At 44.9% G+C, this 26,165-nt stretch overlaps 1 protein-coding gene across 3 annotated transcripts; it reads left to right on the top strand.

Moving 5' to 3' along the window:
- The first annotated feature begins 1,460 nt into the window (after positions 1–1,460).
- Lctl (lactase like) lies at positions 1,461–24,828 on the top strand. 3 transcript variants are annotated; one of them, XM_075965542.1, is made up of 13 exons: positions 1,461–1,575; positions 2,553–2,716; positions 3,300–3,387; positions 3,606–3,715; positions 5,544–5,672; positions 5,762–5,857; positions 11,807–11,861; positions 11,944–12,105; positions 16,910–17,184; positions 18,524–18,650; positions 19,002–19,201; positions 21,191–21,254; positions 24,670–24,828. In XM_075965542.1, exons 1-13 carry the CDS (start codon positions 1,461–1,463, stop codon positions 24,783–24,785), a joined length of 1,701 nt encoding a protein of 566 aa, XP_075821657.1. In that variant the 3' UTR covers positions 24,786–24,828. The 3 variants fall into 3 exon arrangements, with proteins under 3 accessions (XP_075821657.1, XP_075821658.1, XP_075821659.1); XM_075965543.1 differs by lacking the exons at positions 1,461–1,575; positions 2,553–2,716; positions 3,300–3,387; ... (1 more) ...; positions 19,002–19,201; positions 21,191–21,254 and having other exon boundaries at positions 5,583–5,672; XM_075965544.1 differs by lacking the exons at positions 1,461–1,575; positions 2,553–2,716; positions 3,300–3,387; ... (2 more) ...; positions 19,002–19,201; positions 21,191–21,254 and having other exon boundaries at positions 5,583–5,672.
- Positions 24,829–26,165: the final 1,337 nt, after the last annotated feature.

Genomic DNA, 26,165 nt, shown 5'->3' with positions numbered 1-26,165 from the left:
AGTAGTTAGAAACAAACCCGCCACAAAGGGTAAGGTCTGCAGGCTGAAGCAGAGCAGTGAAGGCAAGGAGGCTTTGGGCTGAGTGGACTGAGAGGGGAGGCTTTCTTTTTCCTCTTTGGTTTTTCAAGACAGGGTTTCTCTGTGTAGCCCTGGAACTCACTCTGTAGCCCAGGCTGGCCTCAAATTTAGAGATCCGCCTGCCTCTGCCTCCTGAGTACTGGGGTTAAGGATGTGTGCCACCACTGCTCAGCTGAAAGGAGCTTTTTTTTTTTTTTTTTTTTTTTGGTTTTTCGAAACAAAGTTTCTCTGTAGCTTTGGTGCCTGTCCTGGAACTAGCTCTTGTAGACCAGGCTGGCCTCGAACTCACAGAGATCTGCCTACCTCTGCCTCCCAAGTGCTGGGATTAAAGGCATGCACCACCACCACCCGGCCTGAGGGGAGCCTTTTTGATAGAGACTGGGAACATTGCCTTGGGATGGAAGCAGGTGGTAAAAGTCTCTACCCACATGTTTTCATGGGCCTCGTCGACAGCAGAATGAGCAAACTGAAGAAAAGAGGAGGGGTCTGAGGAGAGGGGTCTTAGGTGAAACACTCAACATCACCTTCTTGAGAGATTTGCTGTGACAACAAGAAGGGTAGATTGAGACATGATCAACCCAGCTGGTCCCAAGTCCACACTCCCACCTCAGGACCCCAGGACTGTGATGATTGTTGCCTGGGAGGCCTGGAAGGACCTGGGAGGGCTAGGTCACTTCCCACTCGCAGCCTTTCTCCAGTAGGGAGTTAGCTGGATGCCCAGGGACCAGCACCCGGGCTGCTGCTGACTTAGTCCCTCTGGCCAGCTCAGCACTCTGGCCTGTGTCCGCCCTGTGGGATTACTGAAACTCTTTGTTGGGATCAGGCCACAGACCACACCCCCGACTAGATGCTTCTCTGTCTGTGGGCTCTGCTCTGGGGGAAGTTCAGGCTCCAGGGGTCATTCAGAGGAAGCTGAGTTTGACAACAGTGGCCCTGGGGGTGTCAAGAGCTGAGGACCATCTTGGGTAAGATGGGGTCCCAGAGGGAAGAGGTCTTGCTGACAGCTAAGGACAGAGGGTCCTGGTTAGGGAGAGCACCCCATACAGGCTACCCAGGAGAAAGGGATGTAGGAGGGCTGAGGGAACTCAGTTGTTGAGCTCCCCCAGCAGACTGAAACTTTCTGAAGCAGAGGTGGGTTCCCCGTCTGATAAGAGCTACTTGAGATGTGTGGGCCCCAGCACTCCATCACACCATAATCAGGGCAGGGGCTGGTTTCAAGACTGGTCCATTAAACCAGTTTCTGCTCATTGTTCAACACAGGGTTCCCCACACTTGCTGCTGTGTGCACAGATAAATCGCTCTGTGGTCTGTTTTCCTCCCCTCCTGGCCTTTGTCCCTGAGCTCTGACAGGGGCTCTTAGGTATGGAAGAGGGTGGGGTGTCATGAAGCCAGAGTGGGGCATCATCCTTGGGTGGATCCTGCTGGTGGCCAGGGCAGGGGCTGCCAGGAGAGGACCCCCAGAAGAGGCATCCTTCTACTATGGAACCTTTCCACCTGGTATGTCCACTCCTCCACTACTCTGTCCTCAGACCGTCTATCTATCCATTTGTTGGTCTCTGTTGGTCTCCCTACCTCGGTTGACTTGCCAAAGAATTGGGTGCTCTGATCTGGTGGGGTGGGAGACATCTTCATGTAGATGCTGTAAAATAAAACACCCTGATAGGTGCGTGTATGTATGTGTGTGTGTGTCGGGGGGGAGTTCTTGGTCCATCAGTATGTCTATGTGGTGTTGGGAATTTGAATCCAATTTACAGCTTTGTCCATGCTAGGCAAGCAGTTTGGTACTGAGCTACATCCCTAACCCAGGGACTTTTAAAAAGTTACTAAATTCATAAGTTAAGAGTGCTTAGCTGGGGGGTGGCGCACGCCTTTAGTCCCAGCACTTGAAAGTGAAAGCGAGGCAGGTGGATCTCTGTAAGTATGAGGCCAGCCTGGTCTACAGAGCTAGTTCCAGGAAAGCCAGGGCCACACAAAGAAAACCTGTATTGGAAACAAAACAAAACAAAACAAACAAACAAAGAGAGCTTACTGCTCTGTAGAGGACTGGAGTTCAGCTCCCAGCACCCAAATCCATTCGGTGACTCACAACTGCCTGGAATCCCAGCTTCAAGGGAGCCAGGCCCTTTTCTGGCCTCTTCAGACACCTGCTCTCACCCCCAACCCTTCAAACACAAATTGACAATAAAAAAATAAAACAAAAATCTAAACCAAGTTATTAAAATCTAAAAAACGATGTTAAAAGAACCCAGGTCCTTTGAAAGCACCGCCAGTGCTCTTAACCGCTAGGGCAGCTCCTGGGCCCCCACAGGATGTTTTGATCACTCTATCTTCTCTCTCCTTGCCCCCTATGTTCCTACTCCAGGGAGATGGGGCAGGCCACAGGGTAAGTGCCCTGAGCCTGGGAAGCATGGTTAGAATTCTCAATGTAGCTGAAGCTGGGGTGGCCCGGAGCCTGGTGTGGGGTCTCTCTGCAGGTTTCTCCTGGGGCGTGGGCAGTTCTGCCTACCAGACAGAAGGTGCGTGGGACCAGGATGGGAAAGGGCCCAGCATCTGGGATGCCTTCACACACAGCGGGGAGGGGAGAGTCCTAGGGGACGACACAGCGGATGCAGCCTGCGACAGTTACTACAGAGTGCAGGTGAGTGAAGGGGGCTGTGTGGACCATCCTGCCTGAGAGCTGGGGAGTGAAGTACGGGGGCATTTCACTGACAGTGTCAATCACCTTGAACCCAGCCAAAGAGCATGAGGCCGAGGTGGCTAGGGCTGTGAGTACCAGGATGTAGCAAGAAGGAAAATGAGATGAGACAGTACCTTAGTCTAAGCAATCAGGTACAAAAAGGCCAGTGCTTGGCCCCAGAGGGGCAGCTCACCTTCAGAACCTAGGGGCTGCTCACCTTCGGAACCTAGGGGCTGCTCACCTTCGGAACCTAGGGGCTGCTCACCTTCGGAACCTAGGGGCTGCTCACCTTCGGAACCTAGGGGCTGCTCACCTTCGGAACCTAGGGGCAGCTCACCTTCGGAACCTCTTTTCTCATTCAAGTTTATGGAATCTTATGTGGACTTCTCAAAAGTTTCCCCACGCTTTGTGTGTGAGCACACTGCCAGCACGGAGAGGGAATTCATAGTACAGCCTTATAGAGGGTTACTTGGAGCTACAGATATGCATGATTCTCTAGGCCCCCAAGACTTGTCTTCCCCTGCTTCCCTACCTGTCTACACAGGAGGACATTGCCCTGGTGAAGGAGCTACGCGTCAGTCACTACCGATTGTCCCTGTCTTGGCCACGGATCCTGCCCACAGGGGTCAGAGGTGAGCTACAGCAGTCCTTCCCTAGGCTCTGCAGGGATCAAGTGAGGATGACCAGCCCAGGAGCATGGGTTCAGCAGGTAACTGGTCTCCAGGTATACCAACAGCATTCTTCTATGGCTCAGGACATTGTAGGCTATGAGGGCTTCAGCCTGCAGAAGGCCACAGAACCCAAGAATGCTGTGCCCCACAGGAAAGGCCAAGCTCTGTTTCACTTGCAGCTGAACAGGTGAACAGGAGAGGAATTGAATTCTACAGCAATTTCATTGACGCCTTGCTGAAGAGCAACCTCACCCCCATTGTGACCTTGCACCACTGGGATCTGCCTCAGGTGAGGGCCAGGCAGGGTTCAGCAGGAGGGAGCCTGGTGTGAGGACCTAAAGAGACTAAGAAAGGGGGCAGAGCCTGGGGTTTGGCCCTGGATAGAAAGCTTATTTGTTCTGCTGTGGCAGAATGACAGACAGGTGAAGTTAAAAACATCGAAAGACTGTCTCAGTTCTGGAGGCTGAGAAGTTCGAGGTCAAGTGCCAAAGGAATCAGTGAGGTGGGGACCGGCTTGTGCTTCCAAGATGGGGTCTTGAACACTGTGTCCCCTAGGGGGCACTGTGTTCCCACAAGGCAGAGGAGGAAGGGCGAGAGGCATGAACTAGCTTTGTCATTTTATAAGATACAGGAAATTTCCACGTGGAGCTGGAGAGGTGGCTCAGTCAGTAACACTGCTGTGCAAGCATGAGGGCTTGAGCATCATCCCCAGCACCCACATAAAAAGCTGGGCAGGGTTAGTGTGCTTGTAATCCTAGCACTTGGTGAACACGGCCACCCAGCCTAGCACAATCAAAGCCATGAGCTCCAGTCTCAGAAATGAAGTGGAGAGTGAGGAAGACGCCTGTCGCTGATTCTACCCACCCCCACATGCACAAACATACATAGGAAGCATTAGCTGGGAGGCCATGCCGCTTGCAGTAAATGAAGAGTGTGGTCCTAAGGTTTCACACAATACTTGGCATAAGGAAAAATAATTAGGAAAAAAAAATCCTTGTGTGTGTGTGTATGCTGCTGGGTACTGAACCTAGGACCCTGTGCTTGCTGGGCAAGCACTCTCCTACCGAGCCAAAGAAGCCCAAGTCTGAGAAATACCTTTGGACCCAGGTTTGATGACATGGTGTGTTCCACAGGTTTTGTTCAATCTTTCTTTCCTTTGTTTGAGGCAGTACCACTTGCCCTCATCCATGACCTAGCCATGGATGGACAGGCCTAGCCATGTCCTAGCACGCTTTAGAAATTGCTGTCAACACTCAGGCAGTTTTTTTCTTTCTTCACCCGGGCCCAACAGAGATCACAGCAAAGTCAGGGCAGTGGGTTCAAAGTTTTAAGGAGAAATAGGGGAGTATAGAGGTGTAATCCATGCACTGAAGGGGAAAGGGAGGAGGTAGGGGGTGGGAATGTGGGTTTCTGGGTGGGAGGGGCACGCTGTAGAGCACTATTGGAGGAGTGGCCTGAGACCCCCAAATCTAAGGCAAGGCGACTGGAAATTGGGTTAGGAAATTAGTAAGGGCTGGGGCAGAGGACACAGCAGGCTTGCAGCTTCCACTAACGTGTCGATGAGCATCTCTTCAAGCAAACCAGGGACAGATGGGTGACTAGCCTTGTGCACAGGTAGTGGACAGGTAGTGGCTTCTGCCACAGAGGTAACCTCACGTTAATAGATGAGGCTCCAGGGAGTGCCCTGAATTCAGCAAGACCTCAAAACTCTCGCCACACCTTCTACTGTCGCAAGGGATGTTCTAGACATTCCCTTGGTATCATATCTCACCCAGCACCCACCTAGGCAGACCAAGTTTCCTAAGGACCTGAAAATGACCCCGAACATCTAATCCTCCTTCCTCTACCTCCTGAGTGCTAGGAGAGGCATGTGTCCTTATGCCCAGTTTACAGCTTAAATACCCAATCTTTCAGCTTCTTCCTAAGCGGGCATTTCCAGTTCCCTCTGCTCCCTCCAGTTTCTGGCTGAAAGGATGCACCCCTTGCCACAGAGGGTCTGTGCCCCACCCTGCATCTTTGCCCCCATTCTTGTACTGTAGTCATCCACGCTTTACCCACACGTCTCCCCAATCCACTCCAGAGTCTCCCAGGCTGCCAGTTTCTCTCTCTGTTGGCAGATGCTCCAGGTCACATATGGTGGATGGCAGAATGTGAGCATGACCCGATACTTCAGGGACTATGCTGACCTATGTTTTGAGGTCTTTGGGGACCGAGTGAAACACTGGCTCACATTCAGTGATCCTCGGGTAAGTAGAGGCTCCTCTTCAGATGGGGAGACAGGGATGTGCCCTGTTGTCCCTCATGGTCCTGGGATTCCCCATTGCTGTCTCTGCAGACAATGGTAGAAAAAGGCTACGAGACCGGTCTCCACGCCCCAGGCCTGAGGCTCCCGGGCACTGGTCTGTACGTGGCTGCACACCATATCATCAAGGTAAGCCAGATCCTTCCGGGACAAACAGCTCCAGGTAGAGCCATTGCCTCGGGCCACACTGATCCTCTGCAACAGCAGTATATGCCATGGGCCCTTCTTTGAGGGTATGTAGAGGGCACGTCCTGTCACCTCACTGTGACCCTGCCATGGCAGAGGTACGACAATGGCTGCTGTTGGTCTTACCAAGAGGACAGAGGTAGGCATTCGGGAATTTGTCGTGTGCAGGTATAAACTTTGTGAAAATGGTGATGGAAGAAGGAGTATGTGACAGTAGATAAGGACCAAAGCACACAGAATAGTAGGAAAAGCCAGAGGGTGCAAGGACCAGCAGGAAGATCAGAGTGGGCACTGGCCATGACCTGGAGTTTTAGAAGGAACGGAGAGGCAGCTACAACCTTTTCCAGTTGAAGGTATGTGGGCTGGAGGGTTGTCTCTGCCTGAGTGAAGTCTTCAGGACAGCCAGTTGGCTAGCAGCATAAATGGGAAGGAGACGTTCAGAGAAGGTGCCTAGCATGCACGGAAAGCTGAGGAAAGACAGAGACAGTGGGTTGCTTATAAGACATGAGTGCAAATACAGGGAGTGATGCTGGGGCCACAAACCTGATGAAAGCCTTCCCCGGAGACCCCAAGCTGCTCCAGCTGAAAAGATAGACCCAAGTTCACGTGAGGGAAATGACTCTCATGGCTCTGACTTTTTATAAAATTGACTTTTTGTTTTGAAACAGGGTTTCTGTGTAGTCTTGGCTGTCCTGGAACTGTCTCTGTAGACCAGACTGGCCTTGAACTCATAGAGATCTACTTGTCTCTGCCTCCTGAGTGCTGGGGGTTAACAACCCCACTGCCTGGCAACTTGAGATTTTTAAAACAATTTATGTTTATTATTATTATTATTTTTTTTTTTGGTTTTTCGAGACAGGGTTTCTCTGCGGCTTTGGAGCCTATCCTAGAATTAGCTCTTGTAGACCAGGCTGGCCTTGAACTCACAGAGATCTGCCTGTCTCTGCCTCCCGAGTGCTGGGATTAAAGACGTGCGCCACCACCGCCCGGCTAACAATTTATGTTTGATTTATGAGTATGAATGTTTTCACCTGAATATACAATGCAGTGCTCTGGTAGGCTAGGAAAAGGGAGCTGGATCTCCTAGAATAAGAGTTACAGGTGGTTATGAGCTACTGTGTGGGTGCTAGGAACTAGGGTCCTTTGCAAGAACAGTCAGTGCTCTTAAACTACTGAGTCAGTGCTCCAGCCTGACCTAGGAGTTCTTTAATGGAACAGTCGACAAGCAGAGCAATCTATGAAAGAGTGATATGAACAGTTAGGATTCTGATACTCTCTCTGCGGCATTCCACATCACTAGACAATTCCAGAGTTCATCCTGTTTTCTGTTTTCTTTTTGGTTTTTTGAGACAGGGTTTCTCTGTGTTACAGTCCTCCCTCGCTGTCCTGGAACTAGCTCTTGTAGACCAAGTTGGCCTTGAACTCACAGAGATCTGCCTACCTCTGACTCCCAAGTGCTGGGATTAAAGGCATGTGCCAGCATTGTTCAGCTTTCATACTGTTTTTCTTTTCTTTTCTTTTTTTTTTAAGATTTCTTTATTAAGGGCTGGAGAGATGGCTCAGAGGTTAAGAGCATTGCCTGCTCTTCCAAAGGTCCTGAGTTCAGTTCCCAGCAACCACATGGTGGCTCACAACCATCTGTAGAGGGGTCTGGTGCCCTCTTCTGGCCTGCAGGCATACACACAGACAGAATATTGTATACATAATAAATAAATAAATATTTTTTAAAAAAGATTTCTTTATTAATTATGTATACACATACCAGAAGAGGGCACCAGATCTTATTACAGATGGTTGTGAGCCACCATATGGTTGCTGGGAATTGAACTCAGGACCTCTGGAAGAACAGTCAGTGGTCTTAACCTCTGAGCCATCTCTCCAGCCCCCGTTTTTCTACTTACTAGCTAACAAAATAGCAAGCATAGGAACTGGAAAGATGCCCAGGCTGTAGGTGCTTGCCATGCGAGCATGAGGAAGTGAGTTCAACCTCTAGGACCTAGGTAAAAAGCTGGGTTACAGCTACTAACCCTAAGTAGGGTCTAAGTTAGGGTTACTAATGTTGTGATGGCCAGGACAGATTTCTTCTTTTTCTTTCTTTTTGTTCTATTTTGTTTTGTTTTTCAAGACAGAGTTTCTCTGTATAGCCATCTCTGGCTGTCCTAGAACTCACTCTGTAATGAGGCTGGCCTTGAACTCACAGAGATCCACCTGCCTCTGCCTTCTGAGGGCTGGGATTAAAGGTGTGTATCACCACTGCCTGGCTGGCCACATAACTTTATTTTTCATTAATTAATTTTTTCATTTATTTTACATACTGACCAGTTTCCTCTCCCTCCTCTCCTTCCGTTCCCTCCCCCAGTCTTCCAACTACCCCACTCCCCATCCACTCTTCTTCCATCTTTGTTCAGAAAGGGGCAGGCCTCCCATAGTAGTCAACAAAGCCTGGCACATCAAGTTAAGGCAGTACCAAGCTCCTCCCCCTACATCAGGACAGGACAAGGCAACCCGGCAAGGGGAATAGGTTCCTAAAAGCCAGCTCAAGCACCAGGGACAGGTCCTGATCGCACTGCTACATGACTGTCACACACAGGCAGAGGTAGGTCCCATGCAGGTTCCCTAGCTGTTGGTCCAGGGTTCGTCAGCTCCAATAAGCTCAGGTCAGCTGTCTCTGCCACACAACTCTTATAAAGAAAAGCATTTAACTGCAGACTTGCTTAAAGCTTCAGAGGCTTACTCCACTAACGTCATGGCAGGGAGCATAGCAGCAAGCATGGTGCTGGAGAAGTAGCTGAGAGCTACATCCTGATCTGCAGGCAGAGACAGAGAGATTGGGCTTGGCATAGGCTTTTGAAACCTCAAAGCCCACCCCCAGTGACACACTTCCTCCAACAAGGCCACACCTCCTAATACTTCTAATCTTATCAGAGTTCCACTCCCTGGCAAGTAAGCATTCAAATATGAGGGGGGAGAAACATTCTTATTCAAAGAACCACTCTATTAGGGTGGCCAAAAAAACTTGGTGAGGAAAGGGTTTATTTCACTCACAGATATGTGTATATATGTATACACACACACACACCCCAAAGCAAAAAACAAACAAACAAACAAAAACTCCAAACAGACACACTAACCCATCAACAGAAACAATGAAGGCAGGAATTCCAGCAGGGCCAAGCCTGGAGGCAGAAACTTCAAGGAGTACCTTACTGACTTGCCCCTCATGGCTTGCTCAGACTGCTTTCTCTTTCTCTCTCTTTCTCTCTCCCCCTCCCTCCCTCCCTTTAATTTTAAATTCTCTCATACAGTACATCCTAACCACAGTTTCCCCTCCCACCTCTCCTCTTCCCCAGATCCACTCCTCTTCTGTACTCCTTCAGGGAAGAGCAGGTCTCTCAGGGATATGAACCATGATTCATATCATACAAGTTCTGACAAGACTAGGCACAAACCCTTATATCAAGGCTGGGTGATGCAACCCAGTAGAAGGAAAAGGGTCCCACAAGCAGGCAAAAGAGACAGAGACACCCCCTGCTCCCACTGTTAGGGGTCCCACAAAAACATCAAGCTAACAACCATAATACAGATGCAGTGGACGTAGCAGATTCTTGCAGGCTCCGTGACTGCCCCATCAGCCTCTGTGAGCTCCCATGAGCCCTGCTTAGTTGATTCTATGGGCCGTGTTTTCCTGGTGTCCTTTAACTCCCCCCCTCCTTCCATGGGGTTTCCTGAGCTTCAAGGGGAGGGACCTGATGGAGGTCTCTACTTTGGGTTCTCTCTGCCTAAAGTCTGACTGTGGGTCTCTTCATCTGCTCCCATCTGCTGCTGGAGGAAGCCTCTCTGATGACAACTGGTCAGTCTACTTTCTTATAGAACCCTGGTCCACCAGTCCAGGGACCCACTTACAAAAGTCTGGGCCCTCTCCATCAATCACAAATTAACAAAATGCCCTACAGGCTTGCCTAAATCCGATCTTCTGGAGACATTTTCTCAATTGAGGTTTCATCCTCTCTGCGAGCTTGTGTCAAGTTGACATAAAACTAGCCAGGGTATTGGGTGTGGTAAAAGCATGCTTGTAATCCCAGCACTGGGGAGGCTGAGACAAGGAGGATTCTTGGGAGTTTGATGGCCAGAATCCAGTCTACTGGAGCAAGCGTCATCCAGGTCCCAAGGAGAGACCCTGTTTCAAAAACCAAGGTGGTTGGCTCACGAGGAACAACACCCAAGGTTGATCTCTGGCCTCCACATACACAAGTACCTGAACGCTGCATGCATGTGTGCACACACATATACGTATATGTGCACGCACACACACACACACACACACACACACACACACACACACACACACACACACACACACCGGAAAGAGAATGTGAAATAGGGGCTTTCTGGGAGTAACAAGTAACACTCAAAACCTTTGTAGCCTGAAATAGTTGGATTTAAACATGGATGAGTCTCAAACTTCAGCAAATGTCAGAAACACATGGGGACTACGTTACAACATAGATAGCAGTTGGGCCTGGTGATAACACATTTGTCATCCCAGCATTTGGGAGGTAGAGGCAGGAGGTGTATGAGTCTTTCTTTGGGCCACCAGCCCCCAGGAAATGACAGCTTCCTTACTATGAAAGCTTGGCCTTAGCTTAGGCTTCTTCCCTATTAGCTCTTGTAACTTAATTTTTTTCCTAAATTAGGAGTTGATTTTTTTAAAGTAATTTTTACTTATTTCATGTATATGGTGTATATGTATATGGTGCTCTATACATAGAGCCTATATAGCAGAAGATATCAGATCCCACCATAGATGGCTGTGAGCCACTATGTTGTTGCTGGGAATTGAACTCAGGAGTTCTAGAAGAGCTGCCAATGTTCTTAACCACTGAGCTATCTCTCCAGCCCCAGCTCTTAGAATTTAAATTAACCTGTTTCTATTAATCAACCACCTGACTTTTTGTCTCTTCCATTCTGTACATCCGACTCCCTCTGCATCTCACTAGCTTAATACCACGTGCCTCAGAGTCTTCCCGACCTCCTTTCTCCCTGGAAGTTCTGCCTATAGCTTCCTGCCTAGCTATTGGACATTTAGCTCTTTACTAAAGCAATCGGGTGCCTTAGGCAGGTGAGGCAAAACAAAGACACATCTTCATGCAGTGTAAACAAATATTCTGAAACAAAGAGAATTAAAATCTCAAAGCCAATTTTGATTACACAGCAAGTGTGAGGACAATTCAGGGTTCCATGAGCCCTTGCCTCAAAACAAAGAAGAAACAACCCAAACAGGATGCTGGGCCCTGCTCCCAGAGCTTACTCCAGCAGGTCCTAGTGAGGGGCCTCAGGAACTCACGCTTCCCCCAGGTCCTCAGGAGGACTGCTGTCTTTCTAGAGACCTACACCAACAATTTAGAGACAATAAAGGATGGGCTGGGGGATGATAGCTCAGTTGATAGAACACTTGCTTGGCATGGGCAAGATCCTGGATTCAGTTCTAATGTGGGGGTGGGTAGCTATAGCAGTAAACACACAAACTGACTTCTGCCCATTTCGACTATGCTTCCTCTGCAGTACAAAGGAAGCAAGTGTCTCTGGAAGTCAGAGGGAGGGAGTCCATGGTAATTGAGACTGGATTCAGAAACATGGGAACTTTGAAGTTGGAGCTCAAGAGTAGGGAAGGCAAGAAAGGCCACTCCCCAGCCAGCAAGATGGCTCAGTGGGCAGACACTTGCTGCTGAGAATGACAGCTTGAGTTCAGTTCCTGGTATGGTGGAAGGAGGGAGTTGACTGAAAGAGTGTCCTCTGAGCCACCCCCATGAGTAAACAAAACAAAGGAAGGAAAAAAGACAGGCAGGCAGGGGAATGGAAGAGCCAGGTACATGCACTAATTCTTTTTTTCAGGCACACGCCCAAGCCTGGCATTCTTATAACAACACGTGGCGCAGCAAACAGCAAGGTGAGCTGGGACCCTCAGGCTCAGACACAGGCCCGGAGGAGCCAGAACCTGCCTCTCTCTACCTCCATTTCTTTCCTTTAAGGCATGGTGGGAATTTCACTCAACTGTGACTGGGGAGAACCGTTGGACATCAACAACCCCAGAGACATTGAGGCAGCTGAGAGATACCTGCAGTTCTGCCTCGGTTGGTTTGCAAACCCTATTTATGCTGGTGACTACCCCCAAGTCATGAAGGACTACATTGGTGAGCTGAGTCATGGTTTTGTTTTTAACTTACCTGCTCATGTGTTTATGTGTGCAAGTAGCATGTGTGTTCAGGCATGCATGCATACAATCTTAGTAGGTCCTCAGTCATTATCCACCTTGTTTTTTGAGACAGGGTCTCTTACTAGAGTGGAGCTTGCTGAGTAGGAGAGGCTAATTGGCCACTGAGTTATAGGAATCCACTTAACTCTGCTTTTCCAGTGCTGGGATTCAAGCACATACCATCATTCTCAGTTAAAAAAAATATCGTGTATGTGCCATGTGTGTGCACGCGCATGCACACACGAATGCCAAGGCACAAGTGTGAAGACAAAAGACAACTCTGGAGCTGGTTCTTTCCTACCATGGGATCCAGGGAACGAACTGAGGTCAAAAGGTTTGCACATAAAACACCTTTATCTGCCGAGCCATTTCAACAGCTCACACTCAGCCTTTTTTATTTTTTTAAATAAAAACATGGGTTCTGAGAATCAAGTCCTCATGCTTACAAGGAAAGCACTTTACCAACTGAGCTATTTCCCCAGTGCTAAACCTTTTTTTAAAAAAAAACTATACATATTTATAGGGCCTTGTGCTGTTTCAGTATATATGTACACTGATATTTACATCAGGTTAAACACAAGTTATTTATCATTGCTTTATGGTAAAAACTCTTAAACCCCTTCTAGTTTTTTTGAGAGGCACAGTACACTGTTACCACAGTCGCTCTGCAGACAACTGCACAGTCGAGCTTCTGGGGGTGGGGGGTGGGGTGGGGGGTTCTGGGACAGCATACCAGGCTCAGCTCTAGGTCTGCTGCCCTTTAAGTGAGAGCAGCGGAGGTTGTCTTCCTGGGTCTGGCTTCAACATCCTTAGGAAATGCAATTTAAAAAGCTTTGAGAGTTATCTCACCCAAGTCAGAATGGCTGTCAAGTAAACAAACCTTGGCGAGGACTTGGGAAAGAACTTTCATTCACTGCTGGTAGGAGGAAAAACTGGTGCAGCCACTATGAAATCAGTGCGGCTCCCTCATAAATAAACAAAATTTAAAAGCAACTAAAAATAGGACTAGAGAGACGACTCAGTGATTAAAAGCACTTGCTACCCAAACTTGATGATCTAAAATAAATTCCATTTCCCGGGGCCTATAAGGTGGAATGAGAGACCAGATTCCTTCAAGTTGTCCTCTGACCTACACACTGTTGCCATGGTAACCTCCAAATATAAATAAGAACTACTAATTGACCTAGCTATATATCATTAGACTAGGCAACACAAATACACTAAAGACATACTTAGATATTCGTGCTAACTGCTGCATTGTTCACAATGGCCAGAAAATTGACCCATCCTAGATATTCATAAACAGATGAATGTCTAATGAAAATGTGGTATATATAAACAATGGACCCTTCCCCCCCAGGCTCCAAACAGGGTTTCTCTGTATAACTGCCCTGGCTGTCCTGGAATTCACTCTGTAGACCAGGCTGACCTCAAACTCACAGAGGTCCACCTGCTTCTGCCCCTCCTCACCAGTGCTGGAATTAAAGATGTGTACCAACCCTGCCCAGCTACACAAAGAAATTTTATTCAGTCATTACAAAGAGAAATAATGACCTTTGTAGGAAATGAATGGAACTGGAAATTATGTTAATCAAAATAAGTCAGAATTAGAAAGATAAACATTGGATGTTTTCTTCTAAATGAAGACAGATTTTAGTGGTGTGTGTATGTGTATATGTGTGTATGGGGGATACTTGAAGAAGGGAAGAAGAGATCTTTAAGGAAGGGGGAATAAGAGAAAAAGAGACTACTAGAATTCATAAGGCAAGAGCAGACAGAGAAAGAGGACAAATAAGGACAAAAATACATCTTAGGGTTTTTACTACTGTGAAGTAGTAATAATAATATAGCAACTCTATATTATAAAGGCAACATTTAATTGGAGCTGGCTTATAGTTCAGAGGTTTAGTCTATTATCATCATGGCAGGAAACATGACATGTAGGTAGATATGGTACTGGAGAAGGAGCTGAGAGTTCTATATATGTATCTGTACATAGCAGGAAGAGAAAATGCCACACTGCATACAAGATGTCAAGGCCCACTCCCAGTGACACACTTCCTCCTGTGGCTGGCTGTGTGGTTGGGTGGGCTGGCCCCTGGTGTCTTCCTCTCCCCCTTTTCTCACTCCTCACTCCTCTCTTGAGCCTCCTATTTAATCTTTCTTCCTGATAGCCCTGCCCATCCCTCCCCTGTCTTGCTATTGGCCATTCAGGTGTTTTAGACAGTGTAAATTAACACAGCTTTACAGAGTCAAACAAATGCAACATAAAATGTAGCACACCTTTGCATCATTAAACAAATATTCCACAGCATAAACAAATGTAATATATCTTCAATATTCCACAGGTATCAGTTCCTATGAGCATATGGGGCCACTTCCATTCAAACTACCATAGCATAACACAACATACAAAAATGCCATCATGAAACCTATAACTTTATATGCTATCATAAAAAAAATTCAGACCTTCAGCATGACTGGAGCTAGCCTTAGCCCTATTTGTAGATGCATATAGCACTAACTACTATATGAGACAGTGCAGGGATAGTGCCCAGTGACTTTCCTAGTTACTATATTTAACTGACAGCAATAACATGCTGACATTCTAAGGATATGAATAATACAAACCTTTCACTCTTTTAATCAAAGTCAATAGTCTCCCTGCAAATGATCTTATTGTCCTATTAGATCATTGTTGGTTTGCCAGAGTATGTAATGCCATAATCAGGTCTGCATCTTTTCTTCCATGAACATATATCTAGGCAATCTTTGCATGTTAGCATAGAAAATGTTGCCTTGTTTATTCTAATGGCTACACACTGTAGTACTGATGACCATTCAATAATAATTATTATTATTTTAAGAGGGGTTGTTTTAGATTTTATGTGTGTGAGTGTTTAGTCAGTATGCATGTCTATATACCACAGGCATGCATGGTATCCATGGAAGCTAGAAGGCGGCACTGGATCCTCTGGAATTGGAGTTACAGATGGCTGTGAGCCACGTGTGGGTGGTGGGACTGAACTCCGGTTTGGTGGCAGCAAGTATTAGCTGCAGAGTCATCTCTCCAGAACCTATGATTAGTACTGTGGTGCTGGGGATCAGACCCAGGGCCCTGTGCATGTTACACCCCCAGTTTTCCACCATTTATTTAGTCATTCCCTTGGCAAGAAAAATATAAGTTGTTTCCAACCTTTTGCTACTCAACTCACAGTGAAGACACCTGAACACAGATCCTTTTCCACAAGTGGGCAAAGTACAAGATAAAAAGGTTTGGAGTTTGTTAAAAGATGTACTATTTTGGACTGGAGAGATGGCTCAGTGGTTAAGAGCACTGGCTGCTCTTCCAGAGGTCATGAGTTCAATTCCCAGCAACCACATGGTGGCTCACAACCATCTGTAATGAGATCGGCGCCCTCTTCTGGCATACATGGAGGCAGAATGTTGTATGCATAATAAATAAATAAATCTTAAAAGATGTACCATTTCGGGGGCTGGAGAGATGGCTCAGTGGTTAAGAGCATTGCCTGCTCTTCCAAAGGTCCTGAGTTCAATTCCCAGCAACCACGTGGTGGCTCACAACCAACTGTGATGAGGTCTGGTGCCCTCTTCTGGCCTTCAGGCATACACGCAGGAAGAATATTGTATACATAATAAATTTAAAAAAAAAAGAAAAAAATATGTACCATTTCAAACCAAGACTAGGGCAAAATTTCCCAGTGCAGAACCGGTAACATCTTACACTGCCAACGATGTAGGAAGACATCCATGACTCTCCCCTACCACCAGTGAAACACTCTAGGAGTGTTTCAATGTAAGGAACAAAACCCTGCCTTCTTCAGATAGCCAAAGAGCTGTGCATACACCACTCACTATTAATGAGTGAAAACATTCCACTCTTTGTGTGCTAGGGGTCCAATCCAGGGCCTCATACATGCCTGTCAAGTACTCTATTACTAAGTACACTAAGCCATAAATAGTAAGAATATAAATTTTGAAACTTTTTAGATAGAGGCTGGGGAGATGACTCAGCAGTTAAGAGCACTTGAAGCTCTTCCAGAGGGACAGGCTTAGTTCCTAGCATCTGCATATGGTAGACCACAGCTCATGTTAACTCCAGCTCAGAGGAGACAATACTTCCTTTTGATCTCAGCAGGCATTGTACTCATGTAGACAGATATACACATAAACATATACATAAATAAAATAAATCCTTAAAAAAATTAATTAAAGTAGGTGGTGTTCAAATGTCACAATTCCAACTTGAAAGGTCAAGGGTGTATTTTTCACACAGCCAAATTCTTGTTTTTGTGTTTTTTTCCCCCAAGATACGGTTTCTCTGTGAAACAGCCCTGGCTCTGCCTCCCTAGTGCTGGGATTAAAGGAATGTGCTGCAGCTGGATTCTTTAAAGTTTAGCTTTTTAAAAAGGTTTTCTTATTTTTGTCTTATGTGTATGATGCTTGCCTGCATGTATGTGCACCATGTAGTACCTTGTGCCTCTGGGTGTCAGAAGAGGGTGATGGACCTCCTAGAACTAGAGTTAAGGCCAGTTGTGAGCTGCCGCGTGGTGTGGAGGACTGACCCCGAGTTCTCTGCAAGAGCAGTAAATGCTCTTACCTGCTGAGCCATCGCTCCAGCACCAAAGCCCAGGTTATACATCACTTCAGCAGCACTGTGGGACAAGTGAGATGACTGTGAGAAATAGACTTGGTTAAATTCTCATATTCTCTCTTGTCAGGAACAAAGAGTGCGGAGCAAGGCCTGGAGATGTCGAGGCTGCCCACGTTCTCCCTTCAGGAGAAGAGCTACATTAGAGGCACATCTGACTTCCTGGGACTGGGCCACTTTACCACTCGATACATCACTCAAAGGAAATACCCCTCCCACCAGGGGCCCAGCTTCCAGAATGACCGTGACTTAATAGAACTTGTGGACCCCAACTGGCCAGACATGGGGTCTTCATGGCTCTATTCTGTGCCATGGGGATTCAGAAGGCTTCTCAACTTTGCCCAGGTACTTATACCAGCAAGCTGTGTAGACTTGCAGACCTGAGTTTAGTCTCTTCCAGCAGACGCTCAGATGACTACATAAGAAAACTGATAAATACTAGGTATGGAGGCACACAACCGCAAGCCCGGCCCTTGGGAGGCTGAACACAGGAAGATCAGGAATTCAGTCTTGGCCTCTATACACTGCATACTGAGCTCCAGGCCAATCTGAACTGCAGGAGACTCTACTGCAAAGAAACAAATAAAAACAACTCAAAACAACAAAAACTTAATAAGCCAATAAACCCAGTTCCCTGCACTTCAGAGGCTACTAAACATAGGTCCTGCAGACTGATACTTACGTAAACAATCGCTTTTTTAAAAAATATTTATTTATTTATTATGTATACAATATTCTGTCTACGTGTATGTCTGCAGGCCAGAAGAGGGCACCAGACCTCATTATATATGGTTGTGAGCCACCATGTGGTTGCTGGGAATTGAACTCAGGACCTTTGGAAGAGCAGGCAATGCTCTTAACTGCGGAGCCATCTCTCCAGCCCCAAATAACCACTTTCAATTACAGCTGAAATCTGACATTTAATTTGCCCTTTTTAAGTGTTTATTTTTATTTTATATATATGAGCATCTGCCTGAATATATGTATGTGCACCACAGCGATGGCTGGTACCCATGAAGGTTAGAAGAGGGGCTCAGATCCCCTGGAACTACTTACAGATGGTTGAGAGCTGCCATGTTTGTACTGTGAACTAAACCTGGATACTCTGTAAAACAGCACTGAGTATATCTAAAGCCCCTTAGTCTCAATTCTTTAATTTACCCTTTGACAATTTCCTACATGTATGCAATATATTTTGATCATTTCCATCTTCCACTAACTCTTCTTTCCCCACTTCCACTTAACACTTCTTCCAAATTTGCCTCCTACTTTCATGTCTTTGTGTGTCTGTGTGTGCGCGACCCATTGAGTTCAATGCAGTTGCTTACATGCATGTGGGTGAGAGGCTATTTACAGTATTTACTCTCACAAGGTTACACCACTGGAGAAAATGACTGCTCCTCTTTCAGATATTTTTAGTCCATTTAAGGCCCACCTGATTTGAAATGGAATTTGTGGGAAAGAATAAGACCCTGAAGTGCATTTTCCCAAATAAAGCCAATTTATTGAGAACTATAGTCTTTCATATCAACTCACCTGCCTACACTCCTCTCTCGATAAATATGTAACACCTACTAAGTGTGATACCCACTAAGAGCTAAGTACTTCATTAGAATATGGCAGCCATGTGACCCAGATGACGTGTAAGTCAGATATTTGGAATTCATTCTTGCCTCCCTTTCAGATTCAATATGGCGATCCTCCCATATATGTGACAGAAAACGGAGCATCTCAAAAGTTACACTGCACTCAATTCTGTGATGAATGGAGAATTCAGTACCTCAAAGGATATATAAATGAAATGTTAAAAGGTGAGATAAGCCAGACGGTGGTGGCTCATGCCTTTAATCCCAGCACTTGGGAGGCAGAGGCAGGTGGATCTCGGATCTCTGTGAGTTCGAGGCCAGCCTGGTTTACAAGAGTGAGTTCCAAGACAGGCTCCAAAAGCTACACAGAGAAACCCTGTCTCAAAAAACAAAAACAAGAACAACAAAAAAAATAAAGCTAAGATTTGACTTATATGTTTTTCTTCTTAGACAAAATTTAAACTACCATCTACTATCAACTAAAACTTGCTTCTAAATCTCATAAAACAACTCAATACTATCTAATTACTTCTAAGTGGATAAAATGTATTCAAAAATGCAATCATGTTTTCACAGCTATAAAAGATGGTGTGAATATAAAAGGGTATACTTCCTGGTCTCTGTTGGATAAATTTGAATGGGAGAAAGGCTATGCAGATAGATATGGATTCTACTATGTTGAATTCAATGTGAGAAACAAGCCTCGCTATCCCAAGGCTTCGGTTCAGTATTACAAGGAGATCGTCACAGCCAACGGGTTTCCAAACTCACGAGAGGTACGGCTAACTTACCCACATCTGTTCTGTTCTTAGAAGAACTAACAGTTGAGATGCACCACACCTCTCCTGTCTTCTACAGAATGGGATGGGGAACACAGCCTCCTCTGCCGCTCGTCACCTCTGCTTAGGATGGAGTAAGCACACCTCAAAATTTAGTCCCTTCCAGATAGAGTATCAGGGTGACAAGAGCGCTGTCTATCACATAAAGATTCCAATTGTTTTCTGTGTTGTTGGAACCAGGGATTGGCCAGAGCTTTACCAGGCTCCAGCTCCAGACGTTGCTTCCCCCTACCTACCCTTCGGGTTCTTATTTGCATCTAGATTGGAATTCTGATGAATTAAAAATGTTACACTGATGCAAACAAATACTACCTACTCTTCAATATGTGAAAAGTTCTATAAATCAAATGTAGGACTATATCTTTTCCCACCAAATGACAGAGCCATATACATGCACTGCCTCCAAGCCAAGATTAAACAGAAACAAATTTTAAGATTTTAAAACCTATCAAATAGGAGTCTTAGTGTTCTTGTTCAATTGTTGGCACAATTGCCTGCAACTCCTAGCTCCAGGCAATCCAACATCCTCTTCTGGCCTCTGTTGGCGGAGGCCACTTGTTCATTCCCAGCTGCCCAGACCTGAAATAATCACACAGAAACTATATTAATTGCAATACTGTTTGGCCAATAGCTTAAGTGTATTTCTAGCTAACTCTTACATCTTAAATTAACCCATTCCTATTATTTTATATTTTACCATGAGGCTCATGGTTCACCAGTAAGGTTCCGGTGTCTCCTTGACTTCACCTACTTTTCTCCTCCATCTCTGCTTGGAATTTCCACCTGGCTTTACTCTGTTAAGCCATTGGCCAAAATCAGCTTCTTTATTGATCAGTGGCAATGAAACATATTCACAGCATACAGATGGGAATTTCACATCAGGCCTCCAAGGGCATACACAGGCATATTTAAAAAATTAAAATTTTAAAGAAACAAACTACCAAATAGTTCTAATAACCTACAAATTTCCCATCAGCTCTACCTTGTCTGTAGCTACATCTGCAAGCATGGACTATAAATTATGATTTAGAAGGTTTTAATAAAAAAAAAATTAAAAACAAATCTGACTTCCTTGCTAGTATTGCTTCTAAGTAAACCCAGTGGGTATAGAAGTGAAGTCAGTGACTACTGCCCTTAGTTCTTCGCTCTGTCAATCCTAGAGTCAATACACCTGAAGGTGGGGGTGTCTCTCAAGGTCAGCTTTAGCTACATAGCCAGTTTGTGGCCAGTATACATTGAGATCATCTCAAAAAAAAAATAAAATCCAAACTGTGGGTATTTTTATAAATGTGCTTGTTTTGGTAAGACTGATTATTATTCTTTTTTAAAAAATGCTGTAGGCAGCAATAATGCTGTAGGTCCCAAATGGTGGTAGCGGGCCATGTGGTGGCAGGCAGCAGGCTTTGGGAGCAGCCAGTCCCAGGCAGGAACACACATGGCAGGCAGGCAGGAGACAGAGACATGGATAGACACGACATGCAGGGTGAGGTTGAATATTTATTCAGGGGGTTATGGAGAAGGAAGGGTGAAGGGGGGGACAGAGAGAGGGGGAGAGAGAGAGAGAGAGAGAGAGAGAGAGAAGGAGGAGGAGGAGGAGGAGAAAGAGACAGAGAAAGGGGGGAGACAGAGAAGTGGGGAGAGAGGCAGAAGTGAAGCTGCCTCTCCGAGAAGAAGATGGAAAAGAGAGCGAGCTCAGGCCGGAAGCTGAAGATCAGCCTGCCTCAGCGGATGGGGGAGGGAGTGGGTGTGGCTTGTCTCTTAAAGTGTTAGGGAAGAACTGACTTCTGCAAGTCTTCTACATGTATATGCATGCATATACACATACAAATGCATATAAATTTAAAAAAATCTTTCATTTATTCTAAAAACAATTTCAAACATAGAAAAACATAAGGCAACCTTACTTACTAAGTGGGTTTTCATTAGGTGGAAAGTTGGCGTCTCAAAGCTTTGGAAACTTGCTCCATCAACAACCAGATGCTTGCCACAGGTGAGGACATTCTTTTCTTTATAACTATGTAATTTTACATATGATGGCATTATCAAAAGTAGCAAAATGATCTACCTAAAATCAATATTCCCAACCATTTAGGACTAAAAATGTCTTTTTCTATAATTTTTGTCATACAAGCATCTTTAAAATTTTATTTTTTAGGTGCCATAGCTACTAGAAGGTAGGCTTTTTCCCTCCTAAGACAGGGTTTCTCTGTTTAACAGTCCTAGCTGTCCTGGAACTAGCTCTCATAATCTAGGGTGGCCTCAAACTCACAGAGATCTGCCTACCTCTGTCTCCCAAGTGCTAGAATTAAAGGTGTGTTCCACCACCGCCCAGCTGAAGGTAGGCTTTTGTACATACTAAGCAAGCTAAACTCCCAGTCTCTACAGCATTTTAAATGTCTGTCTGTCTGTCTATCTAGGCATATATATTGAAGCCAACATGGGCTAAATGAATTCCAGACTAATGTGGGCTTAGAGACTCTATCTAAAAAAAAAAAAACCAACCAAACAAAGCAAAACAAATAATGTAAAAGAAAGAGAAAGCATGCAAGCACATGAGAAACGAGGGAGGGAGATTTCTTCAGTATGTGTACAGGCCAGAGGGACAACCTAGTGTTACACTCAGGAACTTCAATCACTCCCTTGGAGAGTAAGTTTCTCACTGGCCTGGAGCTCATCAATTAGTCTAGACTGGCTAGTCAGCTAGCTCTGGACTCTTCCTGTTTTTACCTCCCTGTCTGGGGGGGGGGGGGAGTTCCAAGAACATCGCACCTTGCCATTTTATCATTTTATGTGTGTTCTAGAGGTCAAACAAGGCAAGTGCTTTACTGATTGAGCCATGGCCCCATTCACAAGAATGATTTCAATTTCTCTAATCATTCTTTTGAATTAGACTACAAATTTATGTGCCTACCAGTTTTATTAAAATGAGCTTGTGGAATAAAAGGAAAAAACAGCTATTATCAACTGGAATGAAGAAAAGCAAAACACAGGTCTTATATTAATCAAGCAAGTAACTTTTGTGTGTAGCACTGCTAGGAATTAAACCTAGAGCTTCCAAAACACTAGGTGCTCTACTATTGAGTTATCTCCCTAAACTTTTCACTTTTTCTTTTTAAATTTTCAACCTTTAATTGTATTTATTGCTTTTGTATGTATGTATGTACATGTAAGTATGATGTGTATGAGAGTATGTGAGGCACTCAGAATAACTATGTGGTGTTCTATCCTTTCACCTCTCCATGGGTTCTAGAAAATTGAACGCAGGTGGTCAGGGTTGGGGAGCAACTACCTTTACTCACTAGGCCATCTTATCAGTCCTACTTAAATTTTTTTTTAATGTGAATGAGAGTTTTGTCTGCATGTATATCTGTCTATCATGTGTGTGTCTGATACGCATAGAGGATAGAAGATGTGGTATCAGAACCCCTGGAACTAGTTACAGTGAGGAGCTGTCATGTGTGCACAGGGAATCAAACTTAGGTCCTCTGAGAGAGCTGCTAATACTCTTAACTGCTGAGCCATCTCCAGCCCGGGCCCTGCTTTCTGAGACAAGGTCTCACTAACTTGCCCAGGATGACTTTAAACTCAGTAGCCCAGATAGGCCTTGATCCTCCTACTCCTGCCTCCAAAGTAGTTAGGATTACAGGCTTGCAAGAGATCTTCAGCAAATAATCAGTACTCCCTAATATTTGAGGGTTATTTTAAGCCTCAGAGCTAACAGCAATGAACAAAGTACTTACTGTCCCTACTTTAAAATATATCATTTTACATCATTTTCTCTTTCTTTCTTTCTTTCTTTCTTTCTTTCTTTCTTTCTTTCTTTCTTTCTTTCTTTCTTTCTTTCTTTCTTTCTTTCTTTCTTTTTGAGACAGGATTTCTCTGTGTAGCCCTGGCTATCCTGGAACTCGCTCGTAGATAAGATTGGCTTGAACTCACAGATCCCAGATTTGCCTGCCTCTGCCTCCTGAGTGCTAGGATTAAAGGACCACTGGGCTAAAAAGGTATCATTTCAGGCCGGGCGGTGGTGGCGCATGCCTGTAATCCCAGCACTCGGGAGGCAGAGGCAGGCGGATATCTGTGAGTTTGAGACCAGCCTGGTCTACAAAGGGAGTTCCAGGACAGGCTCCAAAGCTACAGAGAAACCCTGTCTCGAAAAACAAAACAAAAAACAAAACAAAAAAAAAGGTATCATTTCTTATGCAATGGGATCTAAAAGGATTCAAAATACAGAATGTTTCTGAAATCTATTTTTCTGCATAAGGACAATTAAAAGAAATATACTTCCTATTTTAATATCATCCTTTAATCAAAAGATGATCAAAGCAGGTGGTGCAGAAACCCTCTCAACAAACTATCTTTACAGGCTAGCATATAACCATGCACCAGCGTCCCTATTCCTAAATAACCAGGCCATGTGAACCATAGTTCACCAAATCAAAGTAAATGCAACACGACTGCAGTACAGGATTTGCTGACGAGACTGTGAGCTTCATAAGAACATAGCCACGCCCGTTTATTTCAGTCACCAGGGTGCTCAGCAGACAAATCAAGGTCTTCCGTCGGATTGGTGCCCGTACCACTTAGCTCTTAAAGATGAAACCACGTGAGAATTATCAAATAATTGTTTAGGTTTTTAATGAATTTTTGTATTAACAAACAAACGAGTTTAAGAATTATCATTAGAATTTGTAATATAGACATTCCTACATCTCTTAAGGTTTTATAAGATATATGAAGAATAACAAACTCAAAAAACTAGAAATGTTTCCAGTGGATTCTTTTTTTTTTTCCTTTTGAGGCAGGGTTTCTCTTTGTAACCCTGGCTGTCCTGGAACTCCTTCTGTAGGCTTGTACCACCATACCCAGCCCGAAGGGTTCTTTTACAAGTTCCTTAGTAAAAATCCAGAGAACTCATGGAATATGGATGCTAATATGTTGAAATTAATGCCAGCATAAATATTATCCACACTTAGGCTTCCTGAAGTTCCAGTGAAAGAACCAAATTTAGGCATTCCCAGATTTCTGTAACATTTCCAGCTCTCACGTAAGTTCTGTGTGATGGCAGGAATCCCCCAAGGCTGTGTGCAGCCAAGTGAATGCTCTGCCTCAGTACTACAGCCCCACCACCATTTTAAAATCTGTTTTATTTACTGTTTTGGTTTCTTTTTACAACAAATAGGAACAATTAGATACCATAGTTAAAATGGATGGTAGCAGTGTGCACATTTAGTAAATAGAACTTGGGAAGCAGAAGCAGGAGGATCTGTGAGTTCAAGGCCAGCCTGGTCTACAGTGAGAGTTCCCAAAACAAAAATAAAAACAAAAAACCCACAATGGTACCTCTTCTTTAGTTTTTGTTTCAAAACAAAGTTCATGTCTGGTGGAATGTTCTCTGTCCGTTTCAGAGCCCTTGCTTAGGCACATGCACGTGGCTTCGGAGATTGTGGTACCCACAGTTTGCGCCCTCTCCATCCTCATTGCTGCCCTGCTGCTAACACTCCTCCTCAGGAGCCACAGCTGAAATGGGATCTCATCTCCACCTTCATCTTTCGGAGGATCTTCAGAATCACGCTTCTTTTTCTGCTTCAAAAATTTATGTGATGTCTATTTTTTAGGTTTTGAAAATTACCTCCCCCCCACCTTTTTTGATTTGTGCTGGAATTTAAAAATCGAAATAAAAACAAGCATAAATAAAATGAAAGCAACCTGTAATCTCAATTCTCCTGAAGTCAAGAGTTAATATTTTGCTATATATTGTAAGACTTTAAGACAATTCTGACGCCATTTTGACAATTCTGAATCCTCTCAGCCTCCGTGCCATAGTGCCTCCCCTCCTCCCCTGGAAACCAAGGACCCAACTCGCACGTACTCAGTTACTGAACAATTACCCATATACGTATGTTTTGATTCAGTCCCCTGGGAAAAGGGGTCAAAATGACCTCTTACCTCATCTAATCTGGCAACAGTTCTTCAGCCAATTATTGGTAATAGCCCTTTTGAATAAGCCAATCAGAATAGTAAAAGAACAACCCCCCTTGCTTCTGTGGCCTCTTTAAAAGTAGACTGTACCAGCTATTTGAGGTCTCTCGGCTTCCCAAATGCTGGGGGACCCTGTCATGACAGAATTAATAAAATCCTCATGCTTTTACATCGGCTGTGGTTTGTGAGGTAGTCTCTGGGGGCAAGTCCTCCTCGGTGTTTGGACGCTAGAGTCCAACAATATCATTCACATACTTCATTTTTCAAAATTAGGAATATAGTCTATAGCTTTGCAACTTGATTATTTTTCATATGTCTGGAAAGATTACTATAATATACAAATGATGGTCACTCAAGCACTGCCCTATCTGTTGGATAACATCAACCTAAAATCCTTTCAGGCTGTAGACTATTACCTAAGCAGGTGGGCAGTAAGAGAACGGAACATGTGTGTCCTGAGACCATGTGTGTGAGTCACTGCTGCAGTCAGCAAGGAGACACTGCAATATCAAGCTGTGACGGTAAAACGTCTGCTAGGGAACAAAGGTCTCTGTTTTTTGTTTTGTTTTCTCTTTAATTTAAATAAAAGATGGCATGGTACTGCACACCTTTAATCCCAGCACTCAGGAGATAGGCAGGCAGATCTGAGTTTGGGGCCAGCCTGGTCTACACAAGAGCGCTCTAGTACAGCCAGGACTACATAGAGAGACCCTGTCTTAAAGACCACTTTATTTTTAACTATGATAAAATTAATCTCCATTTATTAGAGGACAAATGGGGCTTAAGAAGGAATAGTAACATCAGGCATTTTTACTCATTATTTAATTCTATTTATTTTTGTTTCTGAAACAAAAACAAACAAACAAAAAAAGAGATCTGATGGGCAAGGGTAATGCACACCTTGAATCCCAGCACTTTAATC

This window comes from Microtus pennsylvanicus, chromosome 3, assembly GCF_037038515.1.
Source record: "Microtus pennsylvanicus isolate mMicPen1 chromosome 3, mMicPen1.hap1, whole genome shotgun sequence".
In the NCBI taxonomy this organism is placed as follows: Eukaryota; Metazoa; Chordata; class Mammalia; order Rodentia; family Cricetidae; genus Microtus; species Microtus pennsylvanicus.
Note: the sequence above shows the minus strand (reverse complement) of the source record. Positions and strands in the feature narration are given on the sequence as shown.

Excerpts from the sequence above, each read along its gene's own strand:
- Lctl (XM_075965542.1), top strand. The coding sequence starts at position 1,461 with ATGAAGCCAGAGTGGGGCATCATCCTTGGGTGGATCCTGCTGGTGGCC. Across the intron at positions 12,106-16,909 it reads AGTCATGAAGGACTACATTG|GAACAAAGAGTGCGGAGCAA; the intron begins GTGAGCTGAGTC and ends CTCTCTTGTCAG. Across the intron at positions 17,185-18,523 it reads GGCTTCTCAACTTTGCCCAG|ATTCAATATGGCGATCCTCC; the intron begins GTACTTATACCA and ends CCTCCCTTTCAG.